This window comes from Channa argus, chromosome 5, assembly GCF_033026475.1.
Source record: "Channa argus isolate prfri chromosome 5, Channa argus male v1.0, whole genome shotgun sequence".
Lineage (NCBI taxonomy): Eukaryota > Metazoa > Chordata > Actinopteri > Anabantiformes > Channidae > Channa > Channa argus.
This window is the reverse complement of record NC_090201.1, coordinates 21,888,039-21,911,319: the sequence shown is the minus strand read 5'-3', so window position 1 is coordinate 21,911,319 and position 23,281 is coordinate 21,888,039. Positions and strand designations below refer to the sequence as shown.

Genomic DNA, 23,281 nt, shown 5'->3' with positions numbered 1-23,281 from the left:
AGATTTACTTTTATAATTGTAACTCATTCAGAAAAAAAAAATCTATTCAGTACACAATATAAGAGAGAAACATTTGTAAAACCAGGCTCTGTTCAACTAAAATAAGTTGGCAAACTGATTATCTGTGTGTGGTGCTTTTTTCAATTGGTTTGAAGTCAAACTATATTTATTAATAACTTTATATAATCTTTATCAATTTACTGACAGAAACAAACTGAGTGGCCATTATTATTAAATTCCAGCATGTTTACAACAGCTCTAATATCAGAGCCCATAATGCTATGCTCACACCCATGATCACAGTACTTCTGAACATTAAACCATTCTCAGTCTAGACCACATTTTAATTTCATTTCCACATACACTAATCAGCCAAGAAAACAGCAGACAATAAGAATGTTCTGCAACCACAGTTGTAAATTAAAACCAGCATGCAGTATTCAGTAGTTTGTGTTATGATAGTTTAAAGTGTAACTACCACCATCATGATTCATGGTGGGGACAGCATGTCGGTGTTTACGCCAAACACAGAATCTAGTATGATTACTGAAAAGCTAAAATTGACATTATCTGACCATAGAAGCCAATTTCAGTTGACTTTAGAATCCACAACATGGCTTCAAGCAAACTTCAGCTGAGATTTAATAAGCTTTTTTCAACACTGGTTTTCTCTGCTCCTTAATATAGCTTTAACTGGTAAAGAAGTTTGTATGCACAGTTTCTCTTGCACTACAGTATCTCCCATCTCTACCACTAAAGATCATAACTGCTTCCGAGAGGTCTTGGGTGTTTTGGTGGACTCCCTTACTAGTCTCCTCCTTTTATATAGTCACTCAGCTTTTTAAGATGGCCTGCTCTAAATAGATTTTCCCATTTGCCATACTCCTTTCCATTTCTTAGAATGGATTTAACTAAACTCTAAGAAACATTCTTTGCCTTAAATTTTCTTGTATATATCTCCTATTATCTGTTTTTCAATAACCTTTTCACACAGTTGCTTGGGATGTGGTTTTGTTTTCAAGTTGTAATTCTTACCAAAATTCTTGTCAACTGTAATTGATCCTTCCAAATGAAAGTGTATTTATACTACAATGACTGAACACTCTGGGGACTGCATTTCACAAATCGTGACGTCTAAAACCAGTTGGCTATGCTTGTGTTGATTTAAGTAAGTCACTTCATATGGTGAATATCTAATAAAAAGGGAAAACCTCAAATAACTCTATTTGATTTTACTTTATCAATAATGTTGCTGTTCTTCTCATAATAGTTATCAGCTATTACTTGCTTAATGTGAGCTTGTTAATTACCTCTGCAAGGTCAGAGGTGTTTGTTTTTATGTCCCACTGGTGTCATAGAGCTTTTCTTTTTAGTTGTGTCTCTTATATGAGGTCAGGGTGACTATTTGCACTGACAGGATACTTGATGCATGCTTAACCTTTTACAATGTAAGCCCAAAACCTTCCTCGGTACATCAAGTCATCTTTTTGTAATGCCTTCACAGATCCAATGTGACTTACTTAATAACGCAGGCATGCCGTGTGAATTTCCATTTTGGAGGCCAATTCTAACAGCCAGCTCAACTCGTTCATATCAACTACAGAACATTTAACAAATAAAAAGTCTCACATTAATGTTTACTGACTAAAAGTTCATAGTAGAATGATCATATTACTACAGACCACGCAAAGCTGCCACTCAGAAGCTATTGGTTAGATGCTTTGCCTCTTGCATGTGGGAAATGACAGTGCATGGCCATTGTAGAACTATAAATCACGAATCCCTAGTCATAAACAACATACACGAGGACATCCATCACAAATGGGATTTATATCATTGGTAATTGGAGAATTATTCAGTTTAATTTAAATGGGATGGAATTTGAATGTTGATATTAGTATAGTAAAAGATGCTGCTGAGGTCTATATATTGTCAACAGTAGGTTGGAAAATTGTTGCCAGAAAATATTTAATACCAGACTGAATGAAGAGTCATAATGTATTTCCAGGGACAACTGCAAAGTGATCTCTTTCATAGGAGTTGGTAATAAGAACCTGCAACCATTATATTGCCATGTAATATGGGTTTTTGCCAACTGCATTTCATCTATGTATGGCCTTCAAACTTTTATCACCAAACAAAAAGGGGTGTCACCATTGAAATATTAGCGAGAGATACAAGAAGAGCACATAGATGAAGACTGACAACTGAACATAGAAGACAAACAGCTGAGAGTAAGTTTGTTTTGTTTTATACTGTTGTTTTTTATAATATATATACACACACACACACACACACACACACACATTTTTTTAAACATTAAACATGAAAAATGTCCAATTACAAGAATTATAAAAAGAATTGGTTAAAAAGGTTTCAAAGGTGGTCCTGCAGAATTCAACTAATCCTGACAAATAAAAGGCAAAGAAACAATATAGATAATCTTATGACATTTAGATACATTACATTTTTATAAACCTATGTAAAATACTAAGAGACATAATATAACCACAATATACTTTAGTTATATTGTGTATACAATAGTTTTTACCACCATAGTCACAGGTCTGCTGTCTAAAACAGTACCTCCACCTTGACAATTTACTGCTTTGCCATATTACAGGCATTAATGCGGTGAAGTCTGAAAGTAGTATTATTCTGAAAAGGTAACACCCTGTAAACAGAAAAAACTGGATGGACATCAAGATGATTTTGTAATACAAATATTAAATACCTCAACAGTGAGCCATATGCAATGTGACGTTCCCAACTGCCTGTCTGTAACTAATAAGGGATTTAGTAGAAACGTTTGACCAGTTGACATTGCAGAATATGAGATAAATCAAAGCCTTAATATAATATTTTTTTTGAAGCTTTGAAATGTTGAAGGTCAGATATCCTCTGTACATTTTTGGCTAAAGCAGATTCTGTATCAATTCGTTCTCTGGAGAAGTTCTCTTTTTCAAATTACTAATATAAAACAGGTAATTATTTTTATCTTACAAATCTAAATAACTGCTGAAACAAAACAACCAGCAAAAGATTGAAAGTAAAGTCAAACTTCTAACAACTATACCCCTAAAAAACTCAAAATGCAGTATGTAATTTTAAGATGGGTCTTTAGAAAGCTTAACAGTTGATACAAATATATTCTGCTCCTGTCTATGTTTGGATCTGCAATTAAGCTGTGGCTAACTGACTCCACATGCAGTTGGGCAGAGTCAGCCACTAGGTGGGATTTCACATTCCCCATTTACAATGTCCTAACATGTCGCCAACTGTCTGCATGAGTCACGCAGATGTCAAGTTATCCTCTCATATGATGGGCTGATGTCATACAGCAACATAGATGATATATAAAAGAACCTCCAAGGCAGAGATCCTCAGCCTTTACGGACCCATGACTCCAGGTTTATGTCTGGTAGATTCTTAGGAGTTGAGAGATTTTATTCCATGTGACTTTGAGTACACATGTTAATGGTCCAAGCTCCAATTAATCTATAAACATTATGAAACAATTAGTCAAAAAAACTAGCAGTTAAAATATAGTTGCAGATAATAATTTAAGTAATTAATCAAAAATATAAAATGGTGGAAATACATACTGGACACAATGCATTTGGTCATTTTAATTTTCCAGCAATAAAGCGGTTGTGACCTAGATCTGAGATGAGCTGTCTTTGTGTCTCAGCACCATAGTGACCCACAAACGACACTGCAATGTGTACAGACACAAACAAGACCACTAAAGCCTAAGTATGTTTGGAAAACATGACAGGCATATTTGTGGTGTTTTGTTTGTCATATATGGATGGAGGAGTGGTTGTATATGGTGTATATTACCTTGCCATTTACACTGAGAGTTATGACTTTTGTGCGGAAATTTGTATCAAATATACAAATAAAATATGCTTGCAAAATTAGAAGGAAAAAAGATGAGATTCTTAAGCCCCAACTTCAAAGTACATGAACTTAACTTGATGGGTAGAAAGCCACTTCTTTAGCACCTGAAATTGACATAAGAATACTATAAGCACAGATGATGATATAGATGAGAACTATTTTATTTTCTAGCGCCAAAAAATACTATCCAGGAGGGTCTAAAACTACTCAAACTCATTCTAGAGGCCTACTGTTGGTAGCTCAGAGTGGTTTATAAAAGGGATATCAGCTTTATACAGCCAACAAATCCTCACTGAATGTGTCCTCAAGTCTGATGCTGTTCAAATCCACTAGTTCTTCCAGGAGCGATTGGTATGCAGAGGCAAAGACTGGCTGCTCTCCTACCAGACTTGGATTATGTGAGAATCAATGCTTGAGTAACAGGGTTACAAGAATCCTGCCTGCATTCAGATGATATTAGAGCATTCACCCCCTTGAGAGATGACAGATACATATTGATGAATAATCAATATATGCCCTTTAACAGGTTTAAGGTTGCTGAAGAGAATTGATGATGACTTCGTAATCTAAAAGTATAGTAACACACATAAAGTGGTGAAATAATAAGCAAACAGTCTACACAGTGTCCTTAGTATCCAGGAACTGATGTTACTTTAAATTTGACTTTGCAGAAGAACTCTTACAATGTCAAAGTGAATCATTTCAATTCTTATGCTATTTCACAGAAAACATAAATATTTTACATTGTTACATTTATCATTGTGACTATATGTAGATGATTTTAAGATAAAGGCAGAAGATGGAGGAGAAGAGGTTTGCTGGCAGAATGTAAAGTCGGTGGCCACTCCATTAGGTGAACCAGCAAAATCTAAAACATTTCAATACAAAAACATTGAATGTGTTTACAATTATGTCTTGTGGTCGAGAAATTAATGTAAACTTTAACATGAACGTTTCTGTAGAGCATCTTTTTTTTTTTTTTTTTGGTAAGAAAATACGGTGCATAAAAATAGCAGATCTGACACCAAATCCACTCAAGATCTGTGAAGGCAGTTTACAGTGAAACCTGAACGTACATTTTTGTCTTTAGTTTTGAAGTACTATTAAGTCTACATTACATAGCTAGAAGATGCTGTACCCATGAGTGCAAGCTGAGCGCCACCTACAGACATTATACGGTAACACGTGCCATGCTGCGGCACAAATGACACTCTAGAATGCTGAAAGTGGCCAATTACTGCGGCAGAGATGGACACTTTGTATGCACACATCTGCACAAATTCTCCCTTTACAAAGATTAAAATGCTATGATTTTTTTGATTGTCACGGTCTGATAATTTAACTGAAAAGTAATTTTCTGAAAATTCAATTTCTTTTAAAATTCATTAAAAAAAATGTACCCAAATCAACTTGTTTTTAAAACACCAAAAATTTTAAATATATGTGCCCAGCAACAGAATGGAGTCTTCCTTAAAAACTCATTACTTAAAATGACTCATGTGGGGGAACTGACTCACCAATCTTTGAAAAGAAATGTGTAGCCCGTGCTACTACCCACTGTAGATGGTCAGCACCCAACCAGTTATTAATTTGAAAAAGAAATGCAGTTTTTGGTGGTATACAGTACTTCGCTCTGACAGATATAAACATCATGAACGTAATAACTACAGAAATTCAATATGGTTTTCAAACTATTCAAGTACAATGATCGTGGAGTGGATTTGATTGTGCACACAGTATATCAATTACTTGTTTATCATATCTATACAATGCAGTAAATACGTTGGTAGGCCCCATGGTGACAATGACCAAGTAACTGCCTGCTGATTGGGCAGAAAAAATTAACAACAGATGGAACTGTAGGTTGAAGTTTGTGGTTTAACAGGTGTTAGATGGACAGTGTTGTGTACTGAGTCATTCTACAGTTAAATTTAAGAGAGAAAAAAGGCTGAATAAAGTATCACCCATCTTTCTTAGGTGGTTCCACTGCTGCAGTAAGGAATAGTTAATGGTTCCCAGGTCTGGGATAAAAATGAGAGTGATGGGGTTTTCATTTTGTAGCTCCTCATCTTTGCAAGAGCCTTTTTCAAAGTTTCATAGAAAGCGTTCAGAGCCTCATAAAGGATACTTTTTTTATTAGCATAAAATAACGATTTATAGTGTAGGGTTCTTTTTGACATATTAAATGCATACAGACATTTTGTAAATCACATTGCGATTATAAAGCTAAAAGGTAGAAATAAAATGTTGTAGATTTTATATACTTGCCCAAATTTGTAGATTTTTAAATAAAGGACAAACTATTAAGTACTAGTAACTTTAAGTAGTTTTAGGTGGCCTTGACATGTAGACATCTTAAGTATTTTATATAATTCAACATACAGCTTAATAATCAGACTTCAGGGAATACAAGGTCTTGTTCATGTGTAGCAGCTGTAATGGATGACAAACAGAAAGGAAATACTGACCTCTTTTGAAATTCTAGCATACCTGCAACTTAACCATCTGTACCTCTACAGAGACAATGACTCTTTGCTATGATTTTTTTGCTAGAAAAGTAATTATATAGATGCACATAAATTATAATAAAAACCTTTATTACAATTCTTACCACTGCAAACCACTGCACTGCAGTGCAAAAACTTGGTTAAATAACTAATAATCATAAGATTAATTTCGATATGAACTATCAACTAGTGTTATATTGTCAACCGTATCAATCATGTTTATAGCAATGTAGTGAATATAACTCTGCAAGCACAAACAAACCCTTTCTAATATTTTGTTCTGGTTTATTTTGTCTGTTTGCTCAAACAAAATGTTACAGCTTTAGTGTTGTTTTCTGTTCTTGACAGTGGCCATAAAGAAAAGATCCAGAGTTCCTGGGGTTCTGATCACCCAGTATGTTGAGCAGTTGCCTTTAGGAAAGTCAACACCTGACTTCACTCAAAAGCCAGTAGCCATGACTGTTCAAGAAGGTAAAACACAGGCCACAAACTAAAACATTTGACACAAACATTATGATGCACTAAAATGGAGTTACTGTTGTGTGTCTGCTGTAAATTGTTTTCCCCAGGTAAAAAAGCATGCTTCAAAGTTATGGTTACTGGAGAGCCTGCACCAATAGTCACATGGGGTCGTAACAAGGGTGAAATTGATGACCCAGAAAAGTACAACACCAGATATGATGAAATGACTGAAGAGCACATTCTTGAGGTGAAGTAACTGTTGTTTAATTAAAGTGCTTGTAATCTTGTAAAACAAATGTGTACAGTACTATAATAATCTATGTATTCCCACACTTGTGGCACTGCATTAAATCTGGATATTTTAAAACAGATTTTTTTTCTGTGTATTTAAAGTTTGTAAACTAGGTAAACTAAAGTAATTTGTTTTCAAAATATTTCACAATACTCTTTTCATTTCACAAGCTCACAAGATTCAAAGTCATGTAAATGGGAGACAAAAACCTTCCGATGCAATCACTGTGATGTTTTGTTAATAGATACTCAATGTTAAACTTGACCAAGCGGACATCTACAAATGCTTTGCCACCAATGACTATGGAAAGGCCAGCTGTTCTGCAACTCTCAAGGTTATTGAAGGTAAAGCTTATTACTATATTTACGTTTTATTATAAATATATTAGCTTGCTTTTTCACTTAAGGTTTTTTTCTTCTAGTTGGCTTCAAAAAGAAAAGCCTGACAGGTATGAATTCACTTTTTTTTCTAAATTTGGATCTCAGTTGCAACACCAATGTGCTGAACATGGTAGTGTACTGTACTTGTGGTTTAAAAAAAAATTGTTACAAATTCAGGAATTCAATTTGATCTAGCTTGGTTGGTTTGTTTTCAAATGGTTAATACAGTGGGAACTGCAGATTTTAAGCACTGTAGAAACACAGATCTTAGGTTTTTCCTTTTTCAATAATTTTTTTTTTTTCAGCAAATGCAACACAGGATTTCAGATCAATGCTTAAGAAAACGTGAGTGCAAATAGAAACTGAAGTTTATTTAAAATTATTACTACAGCAAAGCTCCCAACTAGCACTGTCTCTTTGTAGTGTTGTTGCCACCAGAAAAAAACAACTTCCACCAAAGAAAGAGGGAGAAATCGATCCTAAGCTCTGGGAACTGCTTATCAGTGCACCAAAGAGGGACTATGAAAAAATCTGTTTGGACTTCGGGGTTACTGACTTTCGCTGGATGCTGAAGAGACTCAACCAGATGAAAAAAGAAAGGGAAGATGAACAGGCCAAGGTTCTGTACAGTATGCTGTTTATAACAACTGCACATTATTTCTGGATTATGTATTTTTAATATGAATTATTAGTAAGGCTAAATGTTGAGAAAAGAGAGACCTACATTGTGAAAGTGTAAATGAAATTTATTGGTGTTTTCAAACTAGAACAGCAATACTAGTGGCCCAAAACAGCTAGTTTTAGGCTGACTTTAAAAGGAAGTAGTGAGTCATTGCACTAGCCTAAAATACCTCACTGCATGTTAACATGTGCACATCCAAAGCTTAGTTCAAGGCATCTTATTTTAAAAGTTTAATGACTTTAGCATTGAAATTCAGAGCAAACATATTCTCTCTTTGTGTAGGTTGTTGACACACTGAAAAATGTGAAACACATTGAAGTGAAACCACATGGGAGAGCTGAATTTAGCTTTGATATGACACTACGGGATCCCAACAGTGCAATTCATTTATACAAGGTGGGTGAAAAAGCATCCCAAGATAACCAAATTAAAACATAAAAATCATAACCAAACATCTGACTACTTTTCTCTAAAAAGGATGGGACAATGGTTCAATACAGTGATGATGAAGATTCAAAACATAGTCTTAAGAAAACTGGGACGAAGTATGTTTTCAGCATCAATGATCCTCAGCCAGAGGATGCTGGATTTTACCAGGTTGATGTTGAAGAGGCAAACGTCCTTACAACTGACTTTCAAGGTAAAACAAACACTGCACTAATAAAATAACACCGAATGAGTTGGCGATTTGTGAGACAAATAAAAGCCCCTTTATGAAGAAGCAGTCTGTCATGAAACTTTGTTTACATCCACTTTCTTTTCTCTTTAAGTGCCTGCTGTGGAGTTCATAGCCAAGATCAAGGATACAAAGGTTGTTGAAAGTGAGGAGGCCATTTTCCAGTGTGTTTTGTCAACACCTCTCAACAGAATCACTTGGTCAAATCAGGATTCATCACTTGAACAAAATGTGGAAAAATACGAGATCACAGTCTCAGAGGATAAACTTATTCATACATTGAAAGTTAAAGACTGTAAACTGGCAGATAATGGAGTATACTATGCCACTGCTGGAATAACCTCCAGCAGTGCTTCTCTTAAAGTGGAAGGTGGGAAATATTTTTCTTTTTAATGAATATCAATGTAATCTTGTTGTTATATCACATATTTGCTAACTTAAAATGTAATTTTTAAGAAAAGCAAAAGACTTGTTCTAATTACTGCTGTCTGCCGTTATTCAGCTGACCCGAATGGCCATAAGGTCACCAAAACTGGTGACCAGGATGACCTGATAAACCTAGAGATGGAACAGCAGGCCAAACTACGAAAAGAGAACGATTACCTGGAGGCAGCCAAATTGGCACAGGATGAAAAGGATGTTGCAGATGCAGCAGCTAGAGCTGCACGAAAGAAAGGAGCAGATAGAAGAGATGGATCTAGTGACAAGGCTGATGGAGATGAAGGTGGAGGCATCAAGAAAAAAAATCTCCTGGGAGTTGGAGATAATAGGAATGATACAGATGAAATGAAAAAAAAGCTATTACAAACTAGCCCGAAAGGTAAAATTTTAAAATTCAAACTGAAGACTGAAAAACGTTATACATCGTTAAATATCTTTGCCATTGCATAGTGTATGTCAATTTTACTAGTTATATGAGCAAATATATGTTAAGTGTTTCACATTCTACTGCACTAGATCTCCAACTACGAAAAGAAGGTTGGTCTGAACCTAGACTTAAATTAAAAATAAAATATGTGAACAATAGTAATAACAATAGTAACAACAAAGTGGGGAAGAAAAAAATATGCACTGAGGTGTGTAACTATACAATAATAAACAACAAGTTAAAGACTCACTAGTCCCACCAAGCAGCTTTACAATACTGCATTCTAATCTAAACAGAGTAATAATACTTGATAATGGTAATAATAGTTAATAGTATAGCTGCTGTACACAAAATGTCAAAAATATTAAATTAGAACTTATTAAAAAAAAAAAAAAAAAAAATCTATTCCAGGTCAAATTTAATCCAATACAGATGATCACAATTATTCTCCAGTTTAGCTCAGTTGGATGCATAATATATACCTGCACTCCTACACAGAGAGTAGCCACAACATTATACCACCTGCAGATTTTAATATAAAAATATAAGGCGGTTTTCAATAAACAATATATACTGAACCTATAAATGATGCATTATTAAAATGAACATAATCAACTTAGCACTTTCACTTGAGTAAAGGATTTGACCTGGTACTTCTGGTGGAAAATATATTTAGGCCAATAATTGTATTTTTACTTGCATTTTTACTTGCAGTGTAGCCACACACTGGCTACACTGCTCAGAGTGGCAATCCTGAACATTGTCCCTCATGAGGACGATAGCAATGAGAAAAAAACAGAGAGCGAGAGACAAAGTAAACAGGAAAGCAAGTAGTGGAAAAGCAAGAAAGATCCCCGATTTGTTAAAACGCGGGAAAACTGAGAGCTAAAAAGCTTTCTGCATGATCTACCTTTGCCTTCAATTCAAATTTTTCCTTTTAAATACTGTTGCAGGTCCAGGTGTTCAGTTTGTCAGTGGGTTGTCAGATGCCGTTGCTAATATTGGTGAACAAGTAGAACTGTCTTGCAAACTAAGCAGTGAGGCCACAAAAGGATGTTGGTATAAAAATGGGAAGCTGGTAAGTTGACTGTTCCAGGACATGTACAGAACCACTGCCATACACACATTTCTAAACTTAGGTAAAAGTCAAAATTGTAAGTCTGCACTGTATACATTAATTTATGAAATGTTTGCTGATAACTGAATCTTTTTTTATTTGACAAGCTAAAAAATAAAAATGAGGTGACAATTATCAAAGAGGGAGCCTATCACAAATTAGTTATTGACTGCTGTAAGAAAGATGATGGAGCAGTGTACTGCTTTGAAGCTGAAGGACATAAATCAGAAGCAAAACTTAACATTCAAGGTCAGAATCTAAATTTGTGAAACTGATAGGTTTAACTCAATTGATTTAGAATGGTTTAAAAAGGATTTAGTTTTTTGAAAAATAACATTTTTTCTCTCCCTCTAACAAGATCCACCAAAAATTGACAATGACGCTCTAGGAAAGTTCACAAAGCCAGTAATTGTAAAGGCAGGTGAAAATGCTGAATGGAAGCTGCCATTCTCAGGTGGGGCACCAGTGAATATACAGTGGTACAAGGATGATGACGAGCTTTCGCCTGGCCTCAATGTAAACATTGCAATATCAGATAGTGAGGGCCAACTACGCCTGGCTAAGTGCCAAAGGAAAGATAGTGGAGAAGTCAGAATAAAAGTTAAAAATGAATTTGGCACAACAGAAGCAATTTCCAAACTTATTGTATTAGGTGAGTTTTTCAAGAGACTGAAGGTTTGCAACTGATTACACACAGTGCTGTAGTAAACAGATAAATCCCTTTGGATTTTGGCTCACTATGATCTCTCTCTATTTCGTCAACAGACAAACCCACACCACCACAAGGCTGTGTGGACATTATGGAAAGTGGTGTAACATCCATCGAGTTCAAATGGAAACCACCAAAAGACAGTGGTGGATGCCCAGTCACAAGCTATATCATAGAACGTCAACAAGTGGGACGTAATAAATGGTGCAATCTCGGCGAGATCCCTGGGGAAAACCCAAGTTACAAAGATACAGATGTGGACCCTGGAAGGAGATACTGCTACCGGATCAGAGCCAAGAATGCAGTGGGTATCAGTGATTATCTGCAAACAGAAAACATACCTGCTGGTGTATTACGTAAGTGCCTTTTTTCTTTTTTTAAAAAAAGAGAAACAAAGATTGAAAGAGGCAAACAGACTGAACATTTGCATTTGTCTTAAAAATTCTAAAATTAAACAAAGGCAGGTGTAAGTTTTAAAGATCATTTCTACCTGGCCTGCTGACCACCCTTTCCAAGGTCTATTATCTTTTTGCATTTATATATGCACATTGTTTGTAAATAAAAATAGATAAAATTAGCAGCTCATCACACAACTCCTTTGGAAGTAATACAAAGATTTACTGTGAGAACACACCAAGCAGAGGGTGCACCACCTTAATTGAAGTACAACCCCAATTCCAAAAAAGTTGGAAGGATGTTAAAACCTAAATAAAAACGGAATTAAAATGATTTGCAAACCTCATCAAGCCATATATTATTCACAATACAACATAAACAACATATAAGATGTTGAAGCTGGGAATTTTAAGGAAAATATTAGTTTATTTTGAATTTCATGGCAGCAGCACATTTAAAGTAATTGCCACAAATCAAAAACAAATGGAGCATTTGACAACTAATTAGGTCAACTGGCAACAGGTCAGCAAAATGACTGTGTATAAAAACGAGCCTTTCGAATGTAAAGATGGGCAGAGGTTCACCAATTTGCAATACTGCACTAAAAAAAATCGTGGAACGATTTTAGAAAACTGTTTCTCAATGTGAAATTGTACAGTCTTTGAATATCCCACCATCTACAGTTTATACTATCATCAAAAGATTCAGAGAATCAGAAGTTTTTTAATTTCTTAGATAATTATGTAGATTAAATAAACAATGGAACACAGAGCATAATCAGTGATATGAAATAAAATAATAATAATCATCATCGTCGTCATCATCATCATTTGTTTTCCCCATAGGTTATCCTGGTCCCCCAAGAGCACCTAAAGTGGTCAGCACCTTTAAAGACTGCATCAGTCTAACATGGTTTCCTCCATGTGACACTGGAGGAACCAAAATACTGGGATACAACTTGGAAAAGAAAAAGAAAGGCAGTAATTACTGGAGTCTTGTAAACCAAGGAGGGCCTATCACAGGTATTCAACACCATGGCTGCCATGGCTGTAGTGTAACAAAGATTGTCTGGGGGGGACCAGTCAAGTATAAGGAACAAAAAAGCACAAGACATTTAAAAAGCTCCAAAGTTTTTCTCCTTGATCATTTAGTGGGACCCATTGTTATCTTTGCTTTCCACAATCCTTCTCAGCAAGGTTTTCCTGCATCCCAGATTGTTATATCATTCAATACTTCCAGCGATATGATAATCACTTTCATTTTTCACAGATACAAAGTATGCAGTAAAAGATGTCTTCGAAGGGGCAGCATATGAATTTAGAGTGTCTGCTGTCAACCTGTCTGGTGCTGGAGATCCTAGTCTTTCATGTGACATAATAATCGCAAGAGATCCAATGAGTAAGGCACTTCATTTTAGATTTTGGTGGAGTATTTTAAGCCAAATAAAGGTCATGGTTTAAAGTGACCCATGTGGTTTCAGGGCTTGACATTGACGCATACTTGTTTTTCCAGGGCAATTAAACCTTTATTTACTGTATATAGCACTTTTCACACATAAAATCACAAAGTGCTAATCCAGAGTCTGGGGGCTTACAGCCTTCAAAGACAGGTCCCCCCCGAGTTTTCAAACGTATTTTGGGAACCATCAGGACAGTTTAACTTAAGGAATGCTTTGCTCTTCGTGTTTTGAAGAGTACGGGGGTCAATAGGTCTGCCATGTACTGAGGAGCCTGTCTGTGTACTGCTCTAAATGCTAGCACTGAAATTTTTAATTCAATTCTGGACTTAACTGGCAGCCAGTGAAGTTAAAATAAAACTGGAGTAACATGGGCTGTTCTAGAAGCTCCTGTTAAAAGCCTTGCTGCAGCACTTTAAACAATCTGGAGTCAATGACTTATTACAACAAGTAAAAACTAACATTTTTACTAAAATCACAGATGTAGGTAAAATGTCCACAGGGCTAGTGGATGGTTTAATATTACTTATTAAAACCTTAAAATTCTGAGGAGTAACAGGAGTGACAGAGGACCAAGAGGGTGCAGATGATCTATCATTATTTAGGCTTTCTGCGCTGGGGTTAATACAGCTCTGCTCTAGCACTTTACTTAGTCATGTTCTGTGTACACAGGCACTTGGGCAGCTGAAAGTGAAACAAGACTTTGTATAGTGTCAAACAAACTTTGGGATTTTTCTTGTTTAAAGGAACCAGATGAGAGAAGTATGCTGATCTAGCCTGCTTTATCATTTAATTTAGCTTCACAATCATGCTTTGAAGAAGCACTCTGTGCATTTCTAACTTACTGGCTTTTTCTCTTGAAACTACAAATAGCTTCATTTATCCATGTACCGGATTTTTATGAGAAACAAGAGAAATGCTCAACTGGAGCTACAGAGTTTAAAATAAATCTCAAAATAATACTGCACTCATAAAAAAGGAGCTGGAGTAAAAAGAAGCAGAAATCCCATCAAGTGCAGTTTGATTTCTGATGATACATCTTTGAGCCAACACTTTGTGAGTAGAAGGCACCATACTGCCTGACAAAATAAAACACAACAGTAGTCACTCATTTGAATATCCCAAACACTTAACTGTTCAATCCTTAGCACAGGAGAGAAAACTAGGTCAAAAGTATGGCCTTTCTTATCGGTGGGACCTGCTTAAAATTGAAGGATATAGTAAGGGTTAAAATCCATGCTACGTGGTTGAAATTCCCGAGAATTAAAACCCTCATGTTTAATAATAGATGATGTCAAAGTCATCTAGAGAACTCCTCTAGAAACAAACGGGCAGAGCCAGGAGGTCGGTAAATTAAGATACAGTAAAAGGACTCAATGATTACAACCTTACGGATTTGAAGCTCGAAGGGGTTGAAAGAGGGTTAGTCGGGAAATTCCGATCACAAATGACAGAGACGACAGCAAGTCCCGATCCAACTCAAAAGCAAACAACCGCTCACCCCCAACAGATCCGGTGTCAACAATTTTTACAGACAGCTGCAGGAACCTGTTATATTTATACAGTGTGAATGTGGTACATTACTAGTGTTGTTAAATTATAGAAAATAATCATAGAGTAGCTTCACATTTTGATGATCGTTTCGCACTTATCAATGTTATTTCTGGTTAAAACAACTGCTCCCTTGACAAACACACAGGCAGCCTTTAAACCTCCTCTCTGAAAGACCAAACTCAGCTGCAGCTGTAGATGTCAGTTAATGTCAATAAGTAGTTATTTTCTGTTTTTTTTTTTTTTTTTTTAATTGACCTGTGATCAGTATTTATGCTTGGCTATAACACTGTAGTATTTCTGCTTTCTCAACCAACAAAGAACACAGATACAATATTGAATCCTTATTGCTACAAAAGCTCACATCTGAAGACAAATTCAGTGATTGAATCAAAACTAGGAGCTACTTACCAGAAGGGCAAATCGTCTAAAAAGCTCAATGTCAAGCCCTTTAAGTTTAATTATAATACTATTAGTACCACTTTACCTTCACCTCACATTACTGCAATTTCAGAGCCACCAGGAAAAGTCACAGACCTGAAATTAACCTCCTCCAATTACACCACATTTACACTGGCTTGGACTAAACCTAAAGAAGTCAAAGGGGTAGAGGATGAAGCCCAGGGGTACTATGTTGAGATCAGACCCCAAGAAAACCTTGAATGGATCCGTTATAATAATATGCCAATTACTCGAACTTCCTACACTGTGCTTGGCTTGAAGGCAATGGCCACATACTGGGTGAGGATCATTGCCACCAATTATGGAGGTGATGGGGAACCTCAGGACTTTGACAATTACATCATTGCTATGCCACCTCCAGGTACAAAGATCACAATTTAAATCAAGAACATAATGGTTCTCTGTTACATCTAAACTGTCCTCATTAAGTTATATTCAGTATTTGTGTAAAAGCTATTGCAAATATTAGATTTTTTTCCCCAAATACATATCTACACATGCATCAATGCTTCAAAAATATTTTGTAGTTCTGGACTAAGATGCACTAAGAACATATAGTCTGTAAAACAGCTTTTTGGGGGTTTTTTGTTTGTTTTTTTAAATATTGTAATGTTTATTTTACCCTGACAGTAAGACCAAAATTCAAACACCGCAACATGAAGACTTTTGAGGTGGTGAGATCTGGAAATACAGTTCGCCTCAACATCAACTTTGAGGTACTTTTTTTTTTTTTTTGATCAAGAATGTGTTATTGTAGAATTTTAATTATTCTTTTAATTATTATTTTTTTAAACATATTTACCATGTTTTTTCTATTCATAGGCCTCTCCAATGCCAGAAATTTGTTGGCTAAAAGATGGCATGCCAGTGCCTAAACATGTAACAATTAGCAACTCAGATAAAAGCTCTCAGCTGTTAATCCCCACATCTGAGTGGTCTGACACCGGTATCTACACCATTACTGTCAAGAATCTAGTTGGCCAGGAGAGCTTCAGTGTTGAAGTCAGAGTTACTGGTAATTCTTATAACAATTCTCACTTCACAGAATTTCTAGCTGTAGCTTTACATTCTAAGACAACTTTTGGTTCACAGTGAAACAAACTAAAGAAGTTACAATCCTTACGTTATAGTGACAACACTGTATCTGCAGAGTAAATACTCAGCCCAATAATGTGTAAATGTATATCACATTTTGCAGCATATCGGGTTGTGCAGCCACAGATTGTCCTCCATAACATGATTAGGTCTAGCAGCATTAATGTGGCTGATCAGTGTACCATCATATCATTAAAATGGCTGCCAGGTACAAAACACACGTGTTGTAGCATACCGAAAGAAGTAATGTAACTTAGATCCTTATTTTAGGTAAGCAAACAGAGTAGAAGAGGTATATAATTGCAGTATGAAAGGAAGACCACATATCATAAGGTTATATTAGAATAAGTCATACTGTACATTAGCCATGCTGTACTGTAGTACTAGAATAAAAACAAAAGATTAGATCTGGTGAAAACTCAAACATTTATTTTTTTAAATGTATTTTCCAATGTTTATGTACAATATTGTACTGTGAGCAGCTTGGTAGGATTCAGATAGAAAATCAGAGAACTAAGCCTGTAACGTTAGAATTCTGTGTGTCTAATTTAAATCTGGTTCTAGATGATCCCAAACCTCCAGGTCCAGTGGAGATTGATCAGAACATCCCAGGCACAGTGACTCTGTCCTGGACTCCATCTCCAGATGAAAAGAGGGACAACAGACTACACTACATGGTGTCAGAGCGAGACTCATTCAAAAGCTCTTGGAGGGCAGTGGCTGACAACATCTTTAACAATAAGTTCACAATAGTCAACATTTTGCCTGGGCGGGAGTACTACTTTAGGGTGTATGCTAAAAATGATGTAGGTCTTTCACCACCATCTGAGTCCCCTGTATTTGGAACCAAAAAGGAAAAAGGTCTGTACCACTATCTCAATCGGCATGACAATCTGATATTTAAACACTAGCACATTCCCATACACAACATTAATCATGGTCAAAATTGTGAGCTATGTTTTAGAATAAAGAATGTCCGACATTTACAATAGTGCTACAACATAATTTAGTAAGTTGTCGCAGTCATGGTGTAATAGAGTACAACTGTAAATTTTTAAAACTTCGACTCTTACAGGCCGCTTTGTGCTAGTTTCAGTTTTATCCTGCCTCTCTCTTAACAAAAGCTGATTGGTTTCTTAACAGCTGATCTAACAAATCTACACAAAGTGATACATTTTTTAAGGACATTCAAAGTTGGATCATGTTCAATAAAAAAAATCAAAATAAACTGATAACGCTGAGCTCATCGATAACTGTGGGAGGTGGTTGTTATAGTATAGCCAAGACAAAGTTTTTATCTTTCACATTTAATAACATTTTAAAATGCTATGAACACAAACCCAGACCGGGTCCTGCACTTTAGTGGGGCAGTAGACTGAAATCACCACTGGCAGAACGGATTTCACAAGGCTGAGAACATTTTATATTCACAAAGCTGAAAACATTTAAAAGATTTATAATTTATAGCTTTGATAAAGTGATAAATTAAAACACACTGCATGTTCAGGTCATACCTCATTTTTAGAGGCAACTCAGGAGAAGAGAGAGATGGTTTTTAAGTGGATTCTAATATTAGGCTAGAGGGAAAATAAATGCGTAACTAATTTTGGTTTAAATCATTTGTCATTCCGTGGAAAAGTCACTACAGTCGGTGTTGTGATGAGAGGCTACAAAGGAGCTGCTCCAGCTGATCTGATGCCAAAATCATGCACAGTAAAACACAACTGCAGCCAGTGATGAATAAAAACGAATCCAAATTATTCATGTAACATTTAACAATATTAACACACAATTTGCTCCAGTGCGCAGAATTTCCTCTGCAAGCATCTGTGCAGTTTGTCCAACACTGGTGAACTGTAGAACTGTGCTTACAACTATAGGAAGAGAGGAGAACGTATTTTAATAAATAATGAAAACACTTAAAAGCTGATCAATCGCTGGTTAGGGTTTTTCATTGGACAAGTTCAGTCATTCAAGACATTTTGCAGGGGGGCTATAATCCAAATATCAATTGTTCCCTGCAAAATGTTTGGCAGTTTAGTTGCTTAGGAACATTTTAGAAGACACTATGACTTAACATTTCTGAAAAAGTAATGTAATCTCATCAACACCCCCTTTAGAGAGACACAATGAATAGGAAACACAGGGTTATGACAGCAGCTGTGTGATAGATAAGATTTAAACTAGTTTTCACCACAGACAGCAGGATTTAGTACTGTAGAGTGGAGAAGAAGACGACACTTTGCGATGCCCGGTGGCTGAATTTAATGAGCCCATGTCAGAATTAAATACACTGCATTCCTGACAGAACGCCACCAGTAGGGGACCGCACAGTAAAACCATGACACTTTCAATGGCCACATCTGTATGTGGATTTTCAATTTTCAACATGGTAGATGAAAACATTACATCATTAGAGAAAAAAGGTGTTAGGTGTTCTTCCGTTAAGACATGGAAAATGTACAGTTCAATTTAAATATTTCCAACCAATTTTCCACACTATTTTCACAATTTGAGGTTTGACTAATGCTTTTTCTCGTATCATCCTGCAGTGCCCTCTTCTTCCTCAGTGTATTTAATTTGCTCCACCACTTGCCCTGCTCTGAACCAGCTCTTTACACTCTGACACATGCTGCACAGTCATTCATAATGACCATTATGAAATTATAATAAACAATGCTAAAAACAAGTTGATCAGTTAGTGGAAGACTATAATGAGACACAGAAGTCAAAGGTAAAACAGCTAGTCCAGGCAATATTTGATTTTGTATTTTTATTTCCCAGGGATATTTGTCTTATTAAGTCACAATCACAAACTTGGCTCTCAACTTTTGTTTTTGTGTTTCAGCAAAGTTCAACATGACCACACCACGGAGAAAACCCTTTGATTTCCAGTCACCTCCATCATTTATTGTTCCACTGAGGAGGCGCACTGCTCCACAGGGTTACGAATGCCACATGAGTTGTGCAGTTAAGGGTGATCCAGCTCCACGTGTGACATGGTACCACAACAATATCAGCCTGAACACAAACACCAACTACCACATCACTAACGTATGCGGGGTCTGCTCCTTGCTCATCCTAAGGGTGGGAGCCAAAGACTATGGAGAATACAAAGTTGTCATTGAGAACAAACTGGGCTTAGCAGAGTGCTCAATGACACTAAATGTCAGAGGTATATACACATACACACACAAGTTTTAAGACGTGCAATTTTCTGCAAAAACACTCATTTTATGACAAAGGCTGAGTGTGTTTATGTTTCTTTACAGACTGACAAGAGCCACAGCTACTACCTGTTGGACAGTAGAAGACAGTAGAATCTGATTCCCTGCTGTTACAACAGCATTTAATGACAGCTTCATCTATATCCTTAAAGTGTAACACAGTACTATTTTGCCATTTGTTTTTTGGACAATTTACATATTCTAGCCTAATAACGTTTGGTTTGACTACTTTATCCTGCTCTGTATATATTATAGTTTAGATATACCGTACACACACACGTTTAACATTTAAAAATATCTTTTGTCATTATTAACACTTAGGAGCTCCGGATCACCGTTTGAAGTATATAGTGCTAATAATTTTGCACTTCTGTAGCTTTAACTAATGTTTTGGTTTTGGACTGGTAACGTTAAGGGAGAAAGACAGAGCTTAGATGATTCTGTACAAGTGTCTATGACTAGCATTACATTGCAAATAGACTGTGACACACAGGTAACCAGTTACATGTGACACCAGTTTTTCATTGTGGTAAACTGGATACTTGTTTTGTTTTTTTGTGTGTGGAACAAAAAAACAGGAATAAAATAACATAAAAAGAAGCATTACTCTGTGATCTGGGGAGTTCCTTTCATTTTTTACAGCTTCACAGACTAAACATTTATGCAAACGACAGACTTGCCTCAGAAAAACCCAGGAGAGACGCCACATTTGAGGCCCCAGTCTCTCTTCTGCGGTCGCGGCCAGGTGCGAGTCAAAGAAGCCTCAACAAGAAGACACTTCCACCTTGTTACACACATTAGTAGCACAGTCCAGCACAAGAAAAAAAATCCCATTTTCTTTTCCAGCTTCGTTTTTTTTCTTTCACCATCTCCTTTAGAGTCGGCGATTTCGTTGGCGACAAATAGAAACTTCCAGCAGGTGATGGAAATGGCGGACGTAAGGTAAGCTATCTTATTTTGTCACCCGCGTTTATTGTCCCTTCTGGTCTCTTGGACGTAAAAAGACAATTTCTGACTTTTTATTACATTATTCTTCTTTTACATTTTTTAGAGTAGCTGCATCTCGTGCCCCAAAGTAATTTGGGCGTTTTTTACCAAGCAGCTGGTGTTGGTGCGGAATGATCCTGAAATATCAATAACTTTACTTCCGACCTCAACGTTTCCTGTTCTAGAAACGATTGTCATATTAAATGCTAAATATCTAAACTCATTTAATTTGGCTAAACACAGTAAAAGAGTATTATGACTAAGCCGAATATTCTAAATAAGGCACGATTTATAGGAACTACTTATCCTTCCGCCAGTCACGAAAACTACGGCGCTGTAAGCCAGAACTGTGTAGCTCGGGAAAAGTCTTTTTTTTTTCAAAGTCTGGAATTTGTGATAAATAAAAATGAATTAAAATTTTCAACTGTAATTTAAACTATGTTTTTTAAATAAAAAAACAGTATATTATTAGGCTAAAGGTTCTCTGCCATTTTATACTTATAATAATATAAACTCTCTCTCTCTCTCTCTCTCTCTCTCTCTCTCTCTCTCTCTCTCTCTCTCTCTCTCTCTCTATATATATATATATATATATATATATATATATATATATATATATATATATAAACAGATAATAATAAAGACTTGGCTAGAAGTAAAAATTCATGCGTTGTGGGGAAACAGGGTAATCTGCCTGGTGGCTATGGCTAGAAATGCCTGTGACAAAATATATGAAATCAACTTTAATCAAAATAAATTTGATGGTTTCCGACCCCCCCCCCCCCCCCCCCCCCCCCACATACACACACACACACACACACACACACCTCTCCCAAGTCACCTCCTTTGACTCCGACCTCAAGAATAGTCTTGGGATTTTGAGATTTAAACATCAATTCAGATTGTGAAAATGTCATGTTACATCATTTGCAATATATAAAATGTATAGGATAATACAAGTGAACATTTTGGTAAATTAGGTTTATTGAAAACAGGCTCCAAGATATTAAAGTGGCCCTGAATCACTTGTTTTTGTAATTTGGCATATCTAAATAGTAAGCAATTATTGATCACATTTGGGACCTTAATTAATTGTCTTTTATTATCAACAACAATAATTGAGTGTATATAACAAGAATATCAAACTGCATAATCCAACAAACAAAATATCTGATACCAAGTTATTCTATTACATAAATGCAAAAATAATATAGAAAATTCAGTATTTTATGGAGAAGTAACAAATACATTTTTAGTTGTTGTTGCATCCATGTTGTATACTGCAGATATACAAGTATTAAAAAAACATAAATCTGACAAAGTGATATAATTTCCTGGTAGGCTGCACAATGTTGTATCCCCGAATTCTTTCCGAAGATATTTCCACTGCAATATGACAGCTCAGGCTGACATAAATTTATGACCAGATGTCAAATGTTTGGATTGACTTAAAATACACAGCTGAATTATTGAATTCGCTTTCTCAACTGATGCAGGTTTGGGTGTGGAGTAAAGGATGTTTGCCCTGGAGGAGACTTGAAACATTCTCAGCAGAAGGCAGAGGTTGTCCAGACCTCATCAGAAATGTTACAGAACACTGACCTCTACTCACAGCTTTGGGCTCTTCGTGAAGAGAGGAACAATCGATGAGCTGAGATAAGGCAGGTTCTCCTGTCCATCACAGCTCTTCAGGCCATGTTTAAGAACTGGAGTGAGAAGTTTATGAAGAAGGGAGAAGCTGCCGGTTTGCAGCAGTTTGCTGCAGCTTTTAAAAACATTGATGAAGTGGCACTTATTTTTTACAGTATTTAAGATGTATTTCATATTTGCTCCTTCAGGTATTATAAAGATAAAGAATTTTATATCTTGCTATCTCCGTGAAAGGTTCTACTTGTCCAATGAAACTAATGTTAAATGAGGAGGGTCCTGGAGATGCTGAGAAGACACTGTATTTGTAGTTGAAGATGAAGCAGAAAAGCAGGCAGAGGAGTAAAGAGTACAGACAGGGAGTGAAGGGGGATATCACTGAGGTTCAAGAGAAGGAACAAATAAGAACAAAAGAACATGAAGAGGAAATACCTGACAGAGTAAAGAGCAGGAAGATGCTTGTGAAACAGCAGAAGAGGAAACCACAAAAGAGAGGTAATATCCTGGACGAGTGTTTGGAAACGGGAGAAATGTCAGCTGAATAAAAATAGTGATATTTGAACTACTCCATTAGATTTAACACCAATAAATCATCTTAACACTGTGGGTTACATAACAGTGAGTCATGAGCTGAATGATTGTTTGTATCGATGAATGGGCGCTAGTTTTACCTTTCACAGAAATTATTTGTTCTATTTCTTTTATTCTGCATTGTTGGGGTTAGATGTACTGTATCTGTCAGAAGAGTAATACATCACCCTAAAACGTGTTTGTAAATACGCACACACACACACACACACACACACACACACACACACACACCACTTTGACTTGGGCTTATGTATATTGTATGACCATTAAAGC

General features: G+C 36.2%; 1 protein-coding gene across 1 annotated transcript; it reads left to right on the top strand.

Annotated features, from left to right (window-relative positions):
* Positions 1 to 1,534: 1,534 nt before the first annotated feature.
* LOC137127376 (immunoglobulin-like and fibronectin type III domain-containing protein 1) lies at positions 1,535 to 22,420 on the top strand. The gene is made up of 24 exons (XM_067504267.1): positions 1,535 to 1,541; positions 6,759 to 6,881; positions 6,980 to 7,119; positions 7,409 to 7,508; positions 7,586 to 7,612; positions 7,850 to 7,889; positions 7,968 to 8,163; positions 8,509 to 8,622; positions 8,704 to 8,866; positions 8,997 to 9,265; positions 9,446 to 9,722; positions 10,664 to 10,848; positions 10,995 to 11,136; positions 11,246 to 11,539; positions 11,653 to 11,952; positions 12,838 to 13,014; positions 13,262 to 13,390; positions 15,514 to 15,822; positions 16,092 to 16,177; positions 16,284 to 16,476; positions 17,121 to 17,417; positions 19,405 to 19,731; positions 20,662 to 20,725; positions 22,267 to 22,420. Exons 1-24 carry the CDS (start codon positions 1,535 to 1,537, stop codon positions 22,418 to 22,420), a joined length of 4,113 nt encoding a protein of 1,370 aa, XP_067360368.1.
* The last annotated feature ends 861 nt before the right edge of the window (positions 22,421 to 23,281 follow it).